We start from the raw sequence: 19,495 nt of genomic DNA on the forward strand, positions 1-19,495 counted from the left end.
CCAAGGTCGCGGTGCGGTAGTCTGTTATAATCTGATTAAATTGGATTGCCCGTGTGAACTGTGAACGCGCTATAAGTGAACCACGGGTGAAGATTGGATGAAATCGAATTAAAGTTCAGGCAACATTTTTGTGATGCCAAAATTTCTGTTTGCCATAAAATCCAAAAAAAAAAATCTGTTTGCATTAAAATTAAAACATTTAAAACGTACTGATTATATTCTCTTTGGTTTGCAATGCCTGACACTGTGCATGATTCCTTTTGTAATTAAATTGTAAAATTTAGTATATTAAATTGTGAATTAAGGTGCAAAGAATGGGGGAAAAGTCTACACCACTTCTGGCGGTATTGCAACTGCTGAGAAAATATAACCTTAAGGTAAGGTATAAATACCTGTTGTTTTATTGCGGCATGCGTTTTTGTACTTCTAAATTTAATGTAGGTATTGTTTTACAGGGTACTGAAGAAATACTTAGGAAAGAAGCAAGTTTGGGAGATGCCGTAATAGAAAACTTGGATTTACCTGAAGTAGAACTTGCTAATATTTTGACTTCACATCATACAGAGAGTGATCCATACAGTTATGAATTCGCCTACGACAGCTTGAAAAAGTTTGTCGAAACTTCTTTAGATGTTTACAAGGTAAGGCGCACTCGTAGTATGTTTAATAGGAGCGTATTATTGCACATATATTTACATTGGTAAGTATATAATATAAGTGGGACTCCCGAAGTTCTATTATATCTTATTAGATTTGCCATTTAATACCTGATTGTAGTGACAAATGTATGATCACCTAGATTCATTTATTTCTGATCATACAGATTTCATACCTGGCCACCTTTAATTTTACTTCTTTATTTTATTATGACATGTTGCACTTTTAAATAACACAATTCAAAGTATTTTTGTAGTAGCATTTGTGGTATTATAAGAAGATAAACAAGTTTTTTGGGCCAATTTATCCTGACTTTTAACAATTTTTTTGTTACATTAGCTCCTGCACCAACTTTTGGGAATCTCATATTTTTCTGATACTCTTAAGTTACAGTACACTTCAATTTGAGTATTGAGTTAAATTCCACTTAATACTCAAACTCAAGTGTACCCACTAGGTGCTAAGAGGTTACAATTAACCCCTTAGCACCTATTGTTCACTTATCATTTACTAGCTTTTGCCCCCGACTTCGTCTGCATGGAGTTAGTAATTTGGATAGCTTATTTTTACCCAATCTGCTTTTTAACGATTCCCCTTACAAACTTCCACCCCCCTTTTCACCCCCTTAAAGGGTGATTTTTGGGATAAAAACTACCCTGTGTCCTTCCTTAGGACTCAAACTATCTCCATACCAAATTTCAACTAAATTGGTTCAGCAGTTATTGATTGCCCATACAAATTTCCACCCCCCTTTTCTCCCCCTTAAGGGGTGAGCTCTGAGATAAAAAGTATCCTATGTCCTTCCCCGGGACTCAAACTACCTTCATACCAAATTTCAACTAAATCGGTTCAGCAGTTTAAGCGTGAAGAGGTAACAGACCGACACACACTTTCGCATTTATCATATTAGTATAGATCTATATTATACCCTGATGTATATACATTGTATTACAGCATGAGCTCTCAACGCTTCTGTACCCAGTGTTTGTGCACATGTACATGGTGCTCATATTGTATGACCATAATGAACATGCCATGAACTTCATGGAGAAATTTGGTCCGGAACAGGAAGATTACTATCAGGAAGATTTGAAAAAAATATCAATTGTTAAAAGCAAGGAACAAATAAAGGGCAATGAACTGGCAGAGATCTATAGGTAATGTTCACTGGGCCCTTACGGCATTTGAAATATATTGTTAACTAAAACAGTTGTGGTGGTAAGACAAACAGTTTACTTATCTTGTATATCAATATAGCCAAAAGAAATCCACTGTTAGACAACTTTATTAGACATATACCGCCTGCATGATCGGTTTACGCAGTTTCATCCAATGGTTATGTGATCTGAACTAAATCATTGGTTCTCCTTGTTGAGGGTCTTATTTTAATGTAATTTTGTAAATTTCGTGTTTTGAAATAATAACTCCAATTACTAATACCGAGACTGATTTTGATGATGTTTTTGTTTGGTAAAATTTGACTTTAAATTCTTATTCTTAATATGTACAATATTCTATTTTAGCACCAACAAATTTGTAGTGCAAATGTCAAGAGATGCATCATCGCAACTCAAGCGTTATCTGCATGAACAAAAGAGTTCTACAGTCATCATAAACATCATCAATAACCACATCCACATTGACATCCACGATGGCCCAGGCCGGACTCTGGCTCAGGTCCGGACTAGCATTGGGAGCATACTTGGAGAAGCACCAAGAAATGGTTTGACTTTTGTTTATTACAAGCAGCACCTCTCCCCATTAATAATCCTGTATTGAACCTCCATTCGGCCCCCTAATCTCAACTATCATAATTCATATTTGAGAACAGGTGTGATCAAAACTAAATTTTAATAACAAAGTTATGTGTATAGCTATTTTGTTATAATTGCAGAGAATCGCACGAAAGTGTACTATGGACTATTGAAGGAGCCAGATATACAACTGTTTCCCGTACCCACTGAAGATGAAGAGGAAACTGAGGAAACTCCAGATAAGCCAAAGAAGAAAAAAGCTAAAAAAGACAATATTTTCATGAAGAAACCGAAATCTGATCCTAATGCACCTCCGAATGACAGAATCCCTCTGCCAGAGTTGTAAGTTAATATTGAACATGTAATGTTTCTGTTTGATATACAAAGAGTTAATCCATTTTAATTGACAAAGGATTGTTAAGTTAAAAAAAAATTGAAATAAATGCATCTTTAATGAGATTATAGTCTGATGTCGAAAATAAATAAATAAATATGGGACAATCTTACAGAGGTGGAGCTACTAACACAGTAAGATCAAATAGAAATCACACATAACTGAGGAAAATATCTGTGATAATCAAATGCCAGGGACATATACTCTAGCTAGCTTCATAGGCAGGGTCGCTAGGCTAGGAGGTCGCTAACTTTCAATCCTATAAGAATTTTGAGCGTATTTCGTAGATCGAATTGTTTCATTATTCACAGAAAAGAAATGGATAAAATTGAAAAAGGAAAAGCTCTTAGAGAGGCAGCGAAACGTGTGCAATTGGGACCAGAGAGTCTTCCCTCCATCTGCTTCTATACTCTGCTGAACAGCGGCCACACGGCTATCTGTGCAGATATCTGTGACGATTCCACTCTGTTGGCTGTCGGATTTAACAACTCTACAATCAAAGTTGGTATTTCTATACAATTAGGATATAATGACATTCTAAGAAAATTGAACATCAAATTCCATTAAAGATTTACCGATATGATTTCACTCCTCATATTTTAAAAATGGCTACAGTATCCAATTCTGTTGTTTATCAGGTATGGACTTTGACACCTGTAAGATTACGTGGAATGAAATCTGCTGAAAAATTGCAAGACATTGATAGAGAAGCAGGTACAGTGTAATTGTTTCCTGCTGTACTCATTCGATTTTCTACCTTAACATAATAGTAAACTAATATTAGAAATGTCGTCCGCGTAGACGTCGTTAATCACATTCTTATACACTTCCAATCTTCCAACCCTCACATCACCTCCTTAGAAGATGCTGATCTGGAAATTCTGGAATAGAGAAATATCTATATGTATAAGTCAATGGCTCAATGCCAATATACAGGGTGGATTTTCTTTTTGGGTCAGTGAGGGCAGCTACCAGATCCCGTGCTGCTACGAGAAAACGGTCTAAGAAGACCTTCCCTCTATTTCAAATTAATGAAGATTGGCTTTTACAGATTTTGGAAAAAACATACAGGGTGCGAGAAAAAGGTCATTTTTGACAAACTTTTTTTTTATGCCAATCGATCCCATTCCTATTAAGGATCAAAAGCTTGTATGGAACCAAAAAAAAATTTCCGGCTAGAAAAGCCACAAATCGAGGAAAACTTTTCCCAAACAATTTGTATGAAAATGAAAACTTTTATTTTTCACATGCTATTTTTGTATGCCAATCGATTCCATTCCTATCCAGTATCAATAGTTTCTTTGGGGTCAACTTACGGTAATGTACTAAAAAGTCACAAATTAAAGAAAACTTTTTCCATACATTTACTATGGAGAACATGTGAAATTTAATTCACATTTTTCTATCTGGCCAATCAGTCCTGTTACATTTAAGGACCATAATACTGTATGAAGACATTGCTGTAGGACTGATGGGCGAGATAGAAAATTGAGAATAACATTTCACATTTTCCCCATAGTAAATGTATAGAAAAAGTTTTTATTAATTTGTGGCTTTTTAGTACATTACCGTAAGTTGACCCCTAGGAAACTATTGATACTGGATAGGAATGGAATCGATTGGCATACAAAAACAGCATGTGAAAAATAAAAGTTTTCATTTTCATACAAATTGTATGGGAAAAGTTTTCCTCGATTAGTGGCTTTTCTAGCCGGAAATTTTTTTTGGTTCCATACAAGCTTTTGATCCTTAATAGGAATGGGATCGATTGGCATCAAAAAAAAAGTTTGTCAAAAATGACCTTTTTCTCGCACCCTGTATGTTTTTTCCAAAATCTGTAAAAGCCAATCTTCATTAATTTGAAATCGAGGGAAGGTCTTCTTAGACCGTTTTCTCGTAGCAGCACGGGATCTGGTAGCTGCCCTCACTGACCCAAAAAGAAAATCCACCCTGTATGTCTATCAATCAGTAGCATAACTATACCAACTGAGGCCTGTGCTCACTGCCTCTCGGTCAAGTTGGGCACCTTCGCAGGCCAGTGGTCCATGGAACTTTACCAGCTTTGGCACCCCGTAGCTGCAATTATGCTGTGTGTGTAGGTATTATATTGGTAAAATAAGGTAACTTTTTTTTTTTTTTTTTCAACAGGAGATGTTCTTGTACGAATGATGGAGGAAAGAGATAGAGATGCCTGTCGTACGCTATACGGGCATTCAGGACCAGTCTACAAAGTTTCATTTGACCCATTTAAGAATTTATTGTTATCCTGCTCAGAAGATGCAACAGGTACTTTATTCATACATTACAACCATAATTATAATAGTACAGTATGTCACTTCTAGATATATCACTTTCATACAAAAAGCGGCCAAGTGCGAGTCGGACTCGCCCATGAAGGGTTCCGTATTTAGGCGATTTATGACGTATTAAAAAAAACTACTTGCTAGATCTCGTTCAAACCAAGTTTCGGTGGAAGTTTACATGGTAATGTACATCATATATTTTTTTTAGTTTTATCATTCTCTTATTTTAGAAGTTAGGGGGGGGGGGGGGACACATTTTACCACTTTGGAAGTGTCTCTCGCGCAAACTATTCAGTTTAGAAAAAAATGATATTAGGAACCTCAATATCATTTTTGAAGACCTATCCATAGATACCCCACACGTATGGGTTTATGAAAAAAAATTTTTTGAGTTTCAGTTCGAAGTATGGGGAACCCCAAAAATTTATTGTTTTTTTTCTATTTTTGTGTGAAAATCTTAATGCGGTTCACAGAATACATCTACTTACCAAGTTTCAACAGTATAGTTCTTATAGTTTCGGAGAAAAGTGGCTGTAACATACGGACGGACAGACAGACGGACAGACAGACAGACAGACAGACATGACGAATCTATAAGGGTTCCGTTTTTTGCCATTTGGCTACGGAACCCTAAAAACAGACTTTTTCATCAATCTTGTTAAAACTTTAATCATTATTGTCCTACCAGTTGGTCAATTGCAACCAAAAGTTCATTACACGACTGAATACGGAACGTGTTTTTTTTGAGTTGCGTATATCCTGAGTCCTAAAATATTTTTTTAAATTTATGATGTAGTCAAATTACTTTTACAGTACATATGGGGCTACTTTTCCGCACTAGTGCGTAAAATAGCACTTTTCGTGCGTATGTCGAAACTTTAAAGTGCCATATGTACTGTAAAACGTTGTTCGATACACGTGCGAATAGGTAATTCGCAACTCGTGTCGATTTAAAACACTCCCTTCGGTCGTGTTTTAATTTATCGCCACTCGTTTCGAATTTCCTCTTTTTCGCGCTTGTATCGAAAATGACTATTTCAATAGGTACCTACTTATATATATTTATAGTGAGACTATGGTCCCTACAATGTTGGACATGCCTAGTGGCGTACAGAGGCCACGTGTGGCCGGTGTGGGACGTGAGATGGTCCCCGCACGGGCACTACTTCGCGTCGTGCGGCCACGACCGCACGGCTCGGCTCTGGGCCACGGACCATCATCAACCGCTGAGGATCTTTTCTGGACATCTCACAGACGTTGATGTAAGGTTGTTTTTACTAAGGGCCTTGTTATGTTGATTAGTGTTTACGTTTAGTGCAAGCTCAGACATTTGCCACTAAACGCAATTAGAAAATGTATAAACTCGCACTTAACCATCAATGTGTAAACAGGCCCTAAGTGCATGTTAGAAGCACTGGTAGCCTAGCGGTAAGCCTGTGCAACTTCAAAGCCACATGTCTTAGTGAAACATCGTGAGGAAACCGGACTAATCCCAATACCTCCCCTATAGTTTTGTTTTTTCCCTTCGTGATCCGTGTAAAAAGGCGGGAAAACGCTAGGTGATATGTGACGTTATCTATGAAAAGGGACCTTATTGTCGATGGCGCTTACGTCATTATTAACCATGCTCCGATATAAATACAATGCCGCACGACGCTGTGCGGCGTAAGCGCCATCGACAATAAGGTCCCTTTTCATAGATAATGCCCCATATGATGATGACTAAGCAATGAACCTGCTATTACAATTGGGTTGTAGATATAGTTGCAAGCTTAATGCTGCGAGCATTCGTAAAAGACCTGAAGATTTCATTAAATCCAGTAAGAGAATGGCAACCATATTAATAAGACAAGCACACGATCATTGCTCGTATCACCTTTCAAGTTGCAACTTTTTTTTACTTTCAGTGCGTGCAATTCCATCCAAACTCAAATTACATAGCCACAGGCTCCAGCGACCGAACAGTGCGCGTGTGGGACTGTTTGACGGGAACTCAAGTGAGAATCATGACGGGGCATAAGGTAAGTTCATCATAAATCATTTATTTCGTGATAAACTAACATACATACATACAAAAGTAACATTATAAAGAAAATTAATTAAATAGTTAACCACGAAATGGGCTCGCTCAGCATAATGCCGTCCCGAGAGTTAGCGCTGATCTTCCGGCGATTCCAATTGTGGGCCACGATCGCAGCTGTACGGCACGGCCTCGTAAAACTGAACGCATATCTTTCCCTATCGTTCGTAACGTAATGTATGCTAGCTAAACTGAAGTAGAGACGTATTATCGCAAGAATCGAAGTTTAATTATAGTTCGTTTTTTTTTAGCATTAGAAAGAACTTGCAAGAAGGTAAGCGATCTTGACATGTCTTTTAATTGAAAAACGCTTTTTAAAAATCAAAAACTATTACTTATGAAAGCAGAAGAATATAAATGATCGTATTAGATTCATAATTGTTACATATTTGCCGTAACTCATTTTTAAAATCTGTTTTTCAATTAAGACACATCAAGATTGTTTACCTTATTTCTAATTCTAAAAAAAACGAACTATAGGTATCGTACGAATATGGAAGAGCGAGAGAAAGGCAGATAACGAATTTTAGATCTTCCATTTGCATCGTGTAGAAGCAACCGGTGTAACAAGACAGCGTACTGTATGCGTAAGGTAGACGCGCCTTTCTTTAATGGGGTTGACAACTATCAAAGGTTGCATAGATGGCGCCATCATAGCTTGCCCCCTTTTCTATGAGTTTTGTCTTAAAGGGCTGGCATCCATGGCATTAAAAAAAAATTACAATTCTATAGATTGAGAGGGCAAGCTATGATGGCGCCATCCGCTAAATACTTCGACCGGCCAACCCCATTGCGCCAGCTGCATGCACCATGTGCAAACATAATCTCGTAAATGGTTCGGCAGTGAAACACACTTGTATTTTTGTAGTGCGCAGTATTCACGCTGCAGTTCTCCATCTGCGGGCGCTGGCTGGCGTCGGGCGGCGGCTCGGGCGCGGCGGGCGAGCTGCTCGTGTGGGACGTGTCGACGGGCGCGCCGGCCGCCGCGCTGCCGCCCGCGCACACCGCCCCCCTGCACGCGCTCGCTTTTAGTCGCGACGGAACTATTTTAGCCTCGGGCAAGTTTTCAATATAAAGTCCGACGCACGTTTGACCGTGTGTAAGGTCACCAAAAAGAGATATTGACCAAAATTTCATGTTGCTTTAAAATGAGTGTATCTTCGATTGTATGAAAGCGAGTGTCCTAATCTCTAACATAAATTTTACGTTTCTAGGGTCTTTAGACTGTACGATCAAACTCTGGGATGTTGCCGCTATAACTGACGAAGTGCCAGTGGAAGATGCACCTAATAACCCAGTGGAGAAAAAGGAAGATAAATTTTTGTTGCGTTCATTTGCTACGAAAAATTCACCAATAACAAGTTTGCATTTTACAAGGCGTAATCTTTTGCTGGCTGTAGGCACGTATGAAGGAAGTACATAGCAATAACATATGTTAAAATTAAATCTTTTTAATTATATCTTATAATAAAAGCACACTTTTTTTTACAATAAAAACCTTTTTTTTATGTAAATTGAAATCATAAAACTTGAAGTAGGTAGGACCGTTCTGATGTTATAAACTGTATCATCAAGTTTAAGATAGATTCATTACTTCTCGCAACTTGGGCTTTCATGGCCTGTTTAAAATCTTCCTTTACTCCCTTATCTGCACCCCTGGTTCCGATCCTTCTCTGTCCTAGATGCTGTTGGGAATTTGGTAAAATATCCAATGCTACACTATTATTCTGATCATTCCACATAAAACTCAGCTCCTCTAGTATGTCTATATGTATAATATATGCTGAGAATAAATGATAGTGAAATACACCCTTTCGTTTTATAATATCCAAAATGTTCATAAAAATAGCTTCTTCCTGAGGCCATCCAAATTGCATCAATACTAATATGTGGCCATAGGTTAAATCCGAACTGTTTCCTGTGCTGAGCAGAATTCTTATAAGCAGGGTACAGAAGTAATGCATAATAGCTACTTTAGTAAGCGGCAAAAAGTGTAGGTGTCTGTGAGTGCCACCAACAATCAGCTCTGTCTCTAAGGCACCCTCGACTGACGGCAGCTGTGGCAGGGCTGCCAGTATACTTTCCACACATGCTGCATACTTTTTATGGAAAAAGTTAAAAGATACTCTCATTATGTTAGCAGCAAGATTGTTCCCTTGAACTGTCTGAACTGTTTCATCATATCTTCCTTGATAAAGTGCCAATTCTTCAGAAAATCCATCAGACCAAGGTTTAACTTGCAACTGATTAGCTAACTTCATGAATTCCCGGGAGATCACCTCATTACTGTGCAGCAGCTCCCAACAACTGGCTGCAGCTTGGAACTGATTTGATGAAACTCCAGTAACTTCTATTTCCGATTTTCTTCGCTTCAATGGTGTTATGTCTGGATCTGCTAGGGCTTCAATAAGAATATGATTTCCTTTTTGTGATTTTTGTTCATAAAGTGATCTCAAGAAGAAAGTGGTTCCACAATACAGCAATTGACGACAATCATCGCAACTTCTTAATGTCAGTAGCTTTTGAAAATATGCTTCCTTATTTAAGCTATTATTGTAATTAATCAGATAAGGATCCCAGCCAAGTTGCCTTCCAAGTAAATCTAATACACCATAGAGTCTTAGCCAGGGGTCTGATATATCATGTTCTGTTTCATCATAGACATAAGAGTTGTAAAAATCAATAGCTTTGACCAGTAACCGCTGTAACAATCTGGGGGATTCTAAAGAGCTAAGCAGGGGCAGAGTTTCCACAACCAGGAGCCTGGCATACCTATTGTCACTGAAGAATTTATCTGCATTGATTAATGTTTTTACCAGACTGTCAACTCCAAGTTGGGGAAACTTCTTCAATAATAACACCAACAACCGACAGTGCTCCATGGTGTCATCACTGTTCTCTACACTAGTCTTTAATATTGTTAGTTGTATATCGGGACATATTTTGTCAAACATTTGACTCAAAAAACTAGATTCTGCCGTTTTAAGAGCGTTAGCGATGGCCGATATTTCTGGTAAAAGTTCTGGAAGATTTTGACGTGACAACATCAAAGAAGTGAAACACTCTGCTGCTTCCTGTAAGTTACCAGATTGTTTCTCCATCAGATAAGCCTCAAACTGTATCTTGAAATTTGTGGGAAATAGTGTTTTTGCTGTAAGCATCCATGCTTTTGCAGAATGTATGTTATGCTTCTGAGCTTCTTTGGCTTTTGTAATAATATAATCTTCATCACTTGAAGCAGCTTCAATTCCAGGCATGGTTGCATGCAGATTTTGCATGAAAATCCTGTTTTCCAACTAAATTATTGATTGGATAAGCAAACTGTACAAATACAAAATGAAACGATAGGTTCGGTCAGCATCGGCTTTACTTCACTTAAACATGACACTTGACAATGACAGATGATCTTTTTTTTGTCGGCAAGAGTCCACTTTTACATTCTGCCGAATTTTGCAACATCGTAATAGTGCTAACAGACGAGCGTACCAAGGTACGCGCGAGGTCGCGGTCAGGTGCGGTTCACCAAACCAACTGTTCTATTTTATTTTATTTCTAGGTTTAATTCAAATTTATTATATATATATAAGAATTTAATTTATTACAAATACTCTTCTATTGATTTGACAAATCCAAAAGTGACAATGACATTTGATGTGAAGTAAATTTCTTGATTGAAGTCGGGATTTTGATGGGATTTTGTCACAACCCACATTTTTATAAAACAAAATGAAAATGATAAGATGATAACAAATTATTTTCTGCAAATAAGTCATCTAAAGTAATGGAAAGATTAAACTACTTATTGAACGACGTGCATTTGTGCGAAGGTTATTCTATTGCGGAATTAGTTCCGGATCTTGTATTGGAAAACATATTTTCATACTTATCTGTGAAAGATCTTCGAAATTGTTCCTTGGTTTGTAAGAGTTGGTACAGAATCCTCAGTGATGAAAACAATGACGTATGGAGAATACATTGTGTTAAAAGATTGGCAGAAGAAGTCATGAAGTCAGACTTGCTTTCTACATTAACAACTTATAAGGCAAAACTTAAGGCTTTCTTTCATTCTTGGAATCCGCATGACTGTTCCAGAAACATTTATGTTAAACCAAATGGATTCACTTTGCACAGGTATGCTATCTACAGCTAAACAAAGTACTACCACCATGTAAATTGTTATTTGCATTATTATTTAACCTCAATGCTATTTTACATTTATACATATTTTAATGTGATTTTTTACAAAAATTACCTTATTTATTTATCATTGTCAAGCATGTTATAATAGAAACAATAACCCCTCAAATCCCAGGGATCTAAATTTATGTTTCAAAAATGTTCTGCTCTTAAATATTCTAAAAAATTACTCACTTCACTTCAATTTAATCTCATTTAAATATTACAGGAATCCAGTAGCACAAAGCACAGACGCTTGCAGAGGCAAAGTGGGTTTCAATTATGGCCGACATGCCTGGGAAGTGATATGGGAGGGCCCATTAGGGACTGTAGCTGTGGTGGGCATCTCAACCAAAGAAGCACCTTTACAATGCCAAGGCTATGTGGGGTTGTTAGGGGCTGATGAACAGAGTTGGGGATGGAATCTTGTGGACAATCACTTGCTGCACAATGGTGACACTCAAGGACACTATCCACTGCTTAACAATTGTCCAAAATATCAAGTAAGTCTTAAAGATTTAATCATAAAAAACACAATTCTAATACTAAAAAGTTGTATAGAATTGCATATCTATAGCTGGTCAAGCAGATCTTGTCAGTAGAAAAAGGCGACAAATTTGAAAAATGTAGTCGCGACGGGATATCATCCCATAGAAAATTTTCATTTCATGCCTCTTTTTACTGTCAAGATTTGCTTGACCAGCTATAGTAATTACCCTGAAGCTTCACACTTAAAAACATTAAACAACATTTAAAAAAATACTAGTCCAAAAAAAGTAAAATGCCTCTAATAATGAAGATTTTTTTTCCAGGTTGGTGAGCGCATACGAGTTATATTAGACTGTGAGGATAATACTTTGTCATTTGAAAGAAATTATGAATTTCTAGGAGTTGCATTTAAAGGTAAATAAGTTATGGAGTTATTCAATGTACTATAGTCTGTGCGGAAAGAGAAGAGTCGTGGAATGTATGGGGCCCAATACATTCCACGACTCTTCTCTTTCCGAACAGACTCTACAATCATATTTAAAATATGCACATGACTAAAGATATGGCAATAAAAATTACTAATAGCTTCACAGGATTAAGTAATTTTAAGGTGTCCCAACACTACAAAAAACCTTTTTTTTTATTTAATACAAATATTATTTGGGATTTTAGAATTCATCTTCATTGACTTGTATTTATCTTACTGAATATTAATTCATTTCTGTGTTCTTTCAGGTCTTCCCAACAAGCGACTGTATCCAACTGTGTCAGCTGTGTATGGAAATACTGAAGTGTCTATGGTTTACCTCGGTCCACCATTAGATGGCTGATAGCAACTTTCAATATCTAGATAATGTTTTAATGATTATAACCCGGTTTGGTGGGGGCCAAAATGCACCAGGGCAGGGCTAGTATGTTAACTCAAGTGTTGTTGATATTGACTAAATCATAAAAAGAAATGTGACTCCTCAAACGAAATATTATTAATTAAAAGTGTCAGCTATTTCATTACACTTGCAAATCTTTTTCATTTATTCTTATTGAAACTTGAAACTATAAATATCCATAATCTGATTATAGATTCACTCTTAACGAAAATTAAATACTAATTAAGTTCATACTGTTGTAATCACGATTATTATATTTTAGAATTAGGGCTGGTACAGACGGACTGCAACTTGTATGGGAACTGCAGTTGGCTTGCGGTCGGCGTGCAGTTCCCATACAAACTGCAGTCGAGTTGCAGTCCGTTTGTATCGGCCCATACACTATGTGGAATGATATGAGTGTCGAAGTTTATCAATGTCGACTTATAAAGCAACTTCCATTTGCCCTCACACTATTTAACGTCAAACCAAATCTGCCTTCATCAGACCGGGGTATGTTAACAGTGGCGGCTTTGCAGTCTTGGCCACCCTACACCTTGGGCCCTGTAGTAACTACTAGCCGCCCCTTTCTCAGCACCCATCATATAGACTGCCGCCCCTAATGTCTTACCACCCCATGCCTACCTACTGGGCCTTAGGGCAAATCCGCCACTGTATGATAATGAATAATGATGGATCTATGTATCTCACAGATTTTGTCATTCACGTCGCACGACTTCGCACGCACACTATGTACTTATCGGGTTTGACCAAATGACCGCTCGACCCTCGTGAATGTGTGCGTGCGTGTACATACAAGAAAAATAGGCGTGTCATAAGTCTTAGTCACATGGTATCCGTGAGATTCATAGATCCATGGTGTTAATAATATTATTACTAATTTAGTCTAGTCAAAACAATAACACCTAGTCACCTACCTAACAATACCTGACATTAAAGATTATAGGCCCGTTAGGTGATGCTGAATATGTTGATAATCACGAATCAATAAACCGGTACCATTATTATGATAGGGCAGGTCTACTCATGGTAATAATTAATTTTTATCCTTTATTATTACGCACGCATATTTTTATCCTTTCGTAGCCATTATTTCCGAAAACATACTTTATCAAAACATTGTTTTCGGAGGCCCTTATTCGTTTTGAAAGACCTATCCAACGATACCCCACGACCTACACTATTGGGACCACACCCAGCGAAAAATTAGTTAAAAAAAAAAAATTGTATGGTTTTTTTTTAATACTTATTATTCTACCGTTCTGTCGCAATGCATGATTTATGTATCCATGCCAAATTGCTCTTTAGCATAACGATCACGCAGCAAATCCTCTGACAGACGGACATGGCGAAACTAAGGGTTTCTAGGTGACTACGAAACCCTAAAAAGAACCGCCCGTGTCTTGGCAAATGCCATCATTCCGTTTTTTTAACATTTTCTCATTCCAAATTATATTTTATACACGGTGAATATGTAGGTATGTACATATATGTTATGTATATTTCTGTAATTATTTTAAACTCCTTAATATTGATACTAATTATTGTTTAAACATTTTTGAATTTTTATATTAAGCTTATCGGTGATACACGATACACTAGTTGGCAATTTGAAAGCGAGGCGAGCTCGCTAAGGCCCTAAGGTAGACCAGCAGGTAAGTACGGTTCGTCAGTAAAGTGGTGGTTTTTCTTTTGTATATGGCATCTATTTTATATTATTACTTTATATGAGTGGGAATATTATCCAAGATATTGTTAGCATTTATTTGCGATACCGTAGTAGGTAGTATGTAAAAATGTGTATAGGTATTATAAGATTATAGACTTAAGTTATTATTTATTTTCTTTTGGTTAACCTTTTCGACGCCGTGTCAAACAAAAATTGAACTTTATGCATATGCACGTAGGTCTATGTTGCTCTGTGGTCTGTGACCGTTTAATCGGTCTTTGGCGTTGAACCTACGGTGCGGATATATCGGTAATTGGCGTCCAAAAGGTTAATAATGTATGATGCACACTTTTATTGCATTGCCCTAAAGTTGACTGATTGAGAATATATGTAATACATGGTGGTTTTACGATTAGTACCTACCTAATGATTTTGTGCAATAAAATGACTATTCAAGTAAATAACATGGCAGTTTTTTTTACCCAAGATTAGATTTTAGGCTCGTTATGCTGTCGTTTCTTATACGACCAATTTTATGGAGTCTTTCTGCAATTTGCACATCTGTAGTGTAGGGTAGTTATTTTCAGTAGGTAGAGAATCGGTAATATCGGTCGTGTATCGGTCATAATCGGCGAGCCGAATTGGCGTTTGCGTCCACCACCTGATTTGATCAGATAGTTTAATCAGATTGGATAAAAAACTGATCCCGTCTGGATTGGCCTTGAGTTTAACATTTCTCAAGTTTCTTATGTTAATTATTATGTAAGTAATACGGCCGTGGCCTCGTGGGACGTAGGTTTATTACAATAAAAATGCAGTTTTTTGTCAATACTTTATTTAACAAACCAGTGAATTCTTATGATAACTAGGTACATTATTTTATTTCGTTCAATCACAGGCTCACAAGAATTACGCGGCGGCCACATGTGGTCGTGTTTATACGGGGATTAGACTCTCGCGCGAGCCACGAGACGAGCCGCGAGCCGCGCCACGAGACGCGAGTCCACCGCTTACACTCGCGTTCGGCTTGTCATTCGGTTATAAACCTTATGCCGTGCCGTTAGTGTTTAAATTATATTAGCTCGACGAGCTTGCGAGCCACGAGACGAGCCGCGAGCCCACCGCTTACACTCGCGTCTCGTGGCGCGGCTCGCGGCTCGTCTCGTGGCTCGCGCGAGAGTCTAATCTGCCTATTAGTAGCATTATTATAGATATTTTCGCTGGCCACACATAAGCAGAGACAAGTAAATAAACAATAATATAAAAACAATACTGCTAATACAAATACAAAGCGGCGTTTCTCCGAAATAACAAATTGTTGTACCTAAATGGCATAACTTTATTGACGTATGACGCTTCGATCGCTAGATCCATAAATTCACAGAGTCTAATTAGAAAGCATTAATAAAGGAATTCAAAGCGCCACGTCACACTTGGGACAAAGACCTCGCTAATGCGACGCCATAAAACGTTTTTTTCGGAAGTAGGTAGGTACTTATATTTACATGGTGCCCGAAAGAACGAGTACTCAAAAGGGACACCGCCGGACACTTTCTGCTTTGCTATCTGACTACTAAGAGGGACAGGGAAATACATTTATCTGTTGTGTCCTCTCAGCAGAAAGTGTCCTGAAAAAGGATAGATGATAACCATTTAAATACAACTACTTACATACTTTACAATTTCATGTGCCTACTAGTAACACGTCATTGTGTTTTCTTGTACATAGGTATATCAAGTTTATGAATATGAAACCATTTAAGGAAATATGGAATATGAAAATAATAGTAGTTTGTGTTACAAGGGATCAAAATGATATATTTCCGTCAAGGGCGTACAGTGATTCCTGAATGAAGCGATGGATTCTACAATAGAATCCTGAGCGTAATGAGGAGATGAGAAGTGTTAACGCCCAAGACGAAACAATTTTGATACCGTGTGACACATACCTACTGCTTTTCACATCAACTATGAGGAAAATCAAAAAAATCTTAGTGTTGACACAATCTGATGCTTAAACAGATTATTTAAGCAAAAAAAAAATAATGTGCAAAATAATGTAAAAATTGTGTACTAGAACAGAAAAGTGTTACTTTGATCCCTCCTAGCAGGGAGGAAAAGTGCCACTTTGATTCCTCTTAGCAGGGAAGAAAAAGCTCTTTTCGAATAGGTAGTGTGAAAACGTTAATTGCTGCGTTTGCCTGCGCCCACGTTATGGCCGCACTATAATAGTCACTTTAAACCTATAGATATACCTACTAAATTCAAAAACAACTTTTTTCATAATTTCCGCAACCATATCTGTACACTAGGTGTTTGCCCTAATTTTCTACACAACCAGATCTAGATCCGATCTATGTTCTATTCTGCCATTTAAATCAGTGTTAAAATTGTTTAGGACTAGGTACTCGTAGGTGCAATAATATGTTACACAACGAAGGCCGTGTCACACATTTTTACAGCCTTCGAAAAGTAACATATTATTGCTATTTATTTTCGTCATTTTTCGTCGACGCTATTTAGTAAGGTAGAGTAGGTATACCATTAAAATGTAGGTACATACCTATTCACAACACTATGGAAATTCAATAAAATAAAACACAAGTTAATATTCAGATTAAGGCGCACATACCAGCTGAATTTCTGATTTTACAGGCTTTTAAATATTTAACTTGCAATATTTTTGTAAAATGTTTGTTCGGGTCAAATTTTGCAAGCTTTTGGAAATCTCTCTGAGCAAGGGGATAACGGCATAGATTCCTAAGCCTAAGTCCCCACGTACCTATACAAGTACATTAGTACAACATATGCAAATCCAAATAAAATTTTGATTTTATTAGATAAGAAAAATAATTACCTACAAGAAGGTTCGAGATTAAAAAACGTGATAGTAATCGCTCTCACTTCTTATGACTATAGTCAATGTATTAACATATATATATATATATATACCTACCTATTAAAATTAAGTCGGTGGAATGAATACGTTTTTAAACACATTGAATGCAAAGCGGCTACCTACATAAGTAGGTACAAGTACCTATGTATGAGTAGGTATATCCTACATACATACATGTGGGTACGGTAGGTATAGGTATGTAGAGATAACTGAAGCGTTTGAAACTAGTAGAAGAATGGCATGTGGGTCAGGTGAGTGAAGTCCCATGAATATAATTGATTTATTACGTATGACATTGGCTGGCCTTTTTTACAGAGGACCGACCATAACGTTAGTTCGCAGAGTACATTGTTGTATGAAATGCTTTGAAGGCTGCAGTTTAATATCTATACGCTTCAGTGGTTTTATGTTCCATTGGATATAAAAATCCGCTATGGAAATATAGACTACATATGTATACCTACTTACATGTAGCAAATAAGGTATCTACATTTGGTAACGTCTGCGATTGCGAAGCACGTTACCAAGGCGACCCAGAGGCTCACTATACATAACACGTACCCATCCGTCATGACTGGGGCGATCGGCTGGCTATAACTAGCCTGGATGGCGACTTATAACTATATTACCCGCAATGTACCTATATTATACTCAACACAATTATATAAATAAATCTAAAATCTGACCAATTTTTCGTCAAACTACTTTTATTCAACGAAATGCATATCGTAATGTGTTAATTGTTCTCAGAATCGCTATGACTAGAAAGGTTATTAGTTAGTTGGCATATTTGTTGCGTAGACATACCGTTTCATTTAAAATTCATACATATAGGCTTAATCGGCACAGCAGTGTTGGCCGAGCGTCGTATCAGACGTATACATAATAAAGACTGCTAATATCCACACTAAGTTACATTTTTGCACTCTTACTCCAGCGACGTTTTAGTACCATAGAAGTATTGTAACCTAGCGGTATGACCTCTGCATTAACGGCATCCTAATCCTAATGGCAATGAGATTACTACACAACACAACCGATCGGCCAACACTGGATGTGACACTATAATTTTCTACCCTAAGTTTTATATGCGAAAAGCATAATATCAAATACTTTGGATCGCTTTAAATAGTTATTTTAGGCGTTTGAATTATTTATTATATACTTAGGTACTTATTGGTACAGTATATTTGAGGCTTAGGTATTATAAGAAAAGCTAGTGTTTGAAAAAAATCTACGGAGTATTTTCTGTGAAGTCAAGTCAGTGTTCAAAAACTATGTAATCACGTGCAATTTACGTTTATATTTCATTAAGGGTAAGAGGGTTCCGTAGTTGTAATATACTAAATGTTTCAACATCAAATCATTATCTTCCTATCAGCGTTGTTCCGGCATATTTGGGAAGCCTGGGGCAATTTATCCCCAGGCACTAGTTTTTACGAAAGCATACATTTGTATGAAAAGGCTCGTATTTTAATTACTCAGTTATAACTATCTACTCAATTAATTTCGTCCGAGCTCATAAGTTCAAAACATTACTAAGTATAATTTGACTTACATTAGGTACCTGATAGTTCAAACTTTAACACGTAACAAAATAATACCTACCTAAACAAGCTAGATTTATAGTCCGTGAGTTGTCTTCATTATAAAACTAGAGGCCAAGTTGAAGAAACTAGTACAATCACGATTTTTACAGTCCTGAATCGGTGGTACAACGACAAGCATTTCATTGTTTCCAAGTTAAAATATCTGAGGTTGCAGTCTAAAGATTTCTATGGTGTATTTACTTCGACGTCGACGCTTTATAAACTTGTCACGTCATTTATATCTATAATCTGGCAAGCCAACTTTGTCACTAGAAAAAGGCGCGAAAACCAGAAATTATATGAGACATCGATCCTTCACGCATACGTTTTTAAAATTTGCCACGTGCTGTTCTCTACTGACAAAGCTGGCTTGCCAGGGTATAATTGTTTCGGAGCCTACTAAAAAAAGCAGTCAATAGAAATATATTTTAGGTACTCCGTTAGCCTCATGGAGTAGGTAATAATAAGGGCCGTAATAGATGATTTTTCTTTATGCTCTACTAGAGCATAAGCAACTTTATGCCGCTTACTCGCGACTTAAATGTCAATTTTACTAGCATGAAAAGTGAAAATAACTATTACACTCACAGAGTCATAA

At 37.2% G+C, this 19,495-nt stretch overlaps 3 protein-coding genes across 3 annotated transcripts; 2 read left to right on the forward strand and 1 right to left on the reverse strand.

The window, feature by feature from the left end:
• The first annotated feature begins 299 nt into the window (after positions 1-299).
• On the forward strand, positions 300-8,997 carry LOC134647950 (transcription initiation factor TFIID subunit 5). The gene is made up of 12 exons (XM_063502338.1): positions 300-377; positions 456-641; positions 1,612-1,814; positions 2,181-2,380; positions 2,552-2,753; positions 3,117-3,306; positions 3,444-3,519; positions 4,954-5,091; positions 6,177-6,370; positions 7,016-7,129; positions 8,057-8,246; positions 8,403-8,997. The coding sequence occupies exons 1-12, from the start codon at positions 315-317 to the stop codon at positions 8,609-8,611; spliced, it is 1,965 nt and encodes a 654-aa protein (XP_063358408.1). The 5' UTR covers positions 300-314; the 3' UTR covers positions 8,612-8,997.
• Positions 8,622-10,516, reverse strand: LOC134647949 (integrator complex subunit 10). The gene has a single exon (XM_063502337.1). The coding sequence runs from the start codon at positions 10,464-10,466 to the stop codon at positions 8,709-8,711; it is 1,758 nt and encodes a 585-aa protein (XP_063358407.1). The 5' UTR covers positions 10,467-10,516; the 3' UTR covers positions 8,622-8,708.
• Positions 10,517-10,901: 385 nt separating this feature from the next.
• On the forward strand, positions 10,902-12,733 carry LOC134648476 (F-box/SPRY domain-containing protein 1). Its single transcript, XM_063502996.1, has 4 exons — positions 10,902-11,319; positions 11,594-11,867; positions 12,177-12,267; positions 12,589-12,733. The coding sequence occupies exons 1-4, from the start codon at positions 10,970-10,972 to the stop codon at positions 12,681-12,683; spliced, it is 810 nt and encodes a 269-aa protein (XP_063359066.1). The 5' UTR covers positions 10,902-10,969; the 3' UTR covers positions 12,684-12,733.
• The last annotated feature ends 6,762 nt before the right edge of the window (positions 12,734-19,495 follow it).

This window comes from Cydia amplana, chromosome 5, assembly GCF_948474715.1.
Source record: "Cydia amplana chromosome 5, ilCydAmpl1.1, whole genome shotgun sequence".
NCBI lineage: Eukaryota > Metazoa > Arthropoda > Insecta > Lepidoptera > Tortricidae > Cydia > Cydia amplana.

Coding starts and splice junctions, on each gene's coding strand:
- LOC134648476 (XM_063502996.1), top strand. CDS start 10,970: ATGGAAAGATTAAACTACTTATTGAACGACGTGCATTTGTGCGAAGGT. Junction 11,320..11,593: donor AATGGATTCACTTTGCACAG/GTATGCTATCTA, acceptor TAAATATTACAG/GAATCCAGTAGCACAAAGCA. Junction 11,868..12,176: donor ACAATTGTCCAAAATATCAA/GTAAGTCTTAAA, acceptor TTTTTTTTCCAG/GTTGGTGAGCGCATACGAGT.
- LOC134647949 (XM_063502337.1), bottom strand. CDS start 10,466: ATGCAAAATCTGCATGCAACCATGCCTGGAATTGAAGCTGCTTCAAGT.
- LOC134647950 (XM_063502338.1), top strand. CDS start 315: ATGGGGGAAAAGTCTACACCACTTCTGGCGGTATTGCAACTGCTGAGA. Junction 642..1,611: donor CTTCTTTAGATGTTTACAAG/GTAAGGCGCACT, acceptor ATTGTATTACAG/CATGAGCTCTCAACGCTTCT. Junction 2,381..2,551: donor TGGAGAAGCACCAAGAAATG/GTTTGACTTTTG, acceptor TTATAATTGCAG/AGAATCGCACGAAAGTGTAC.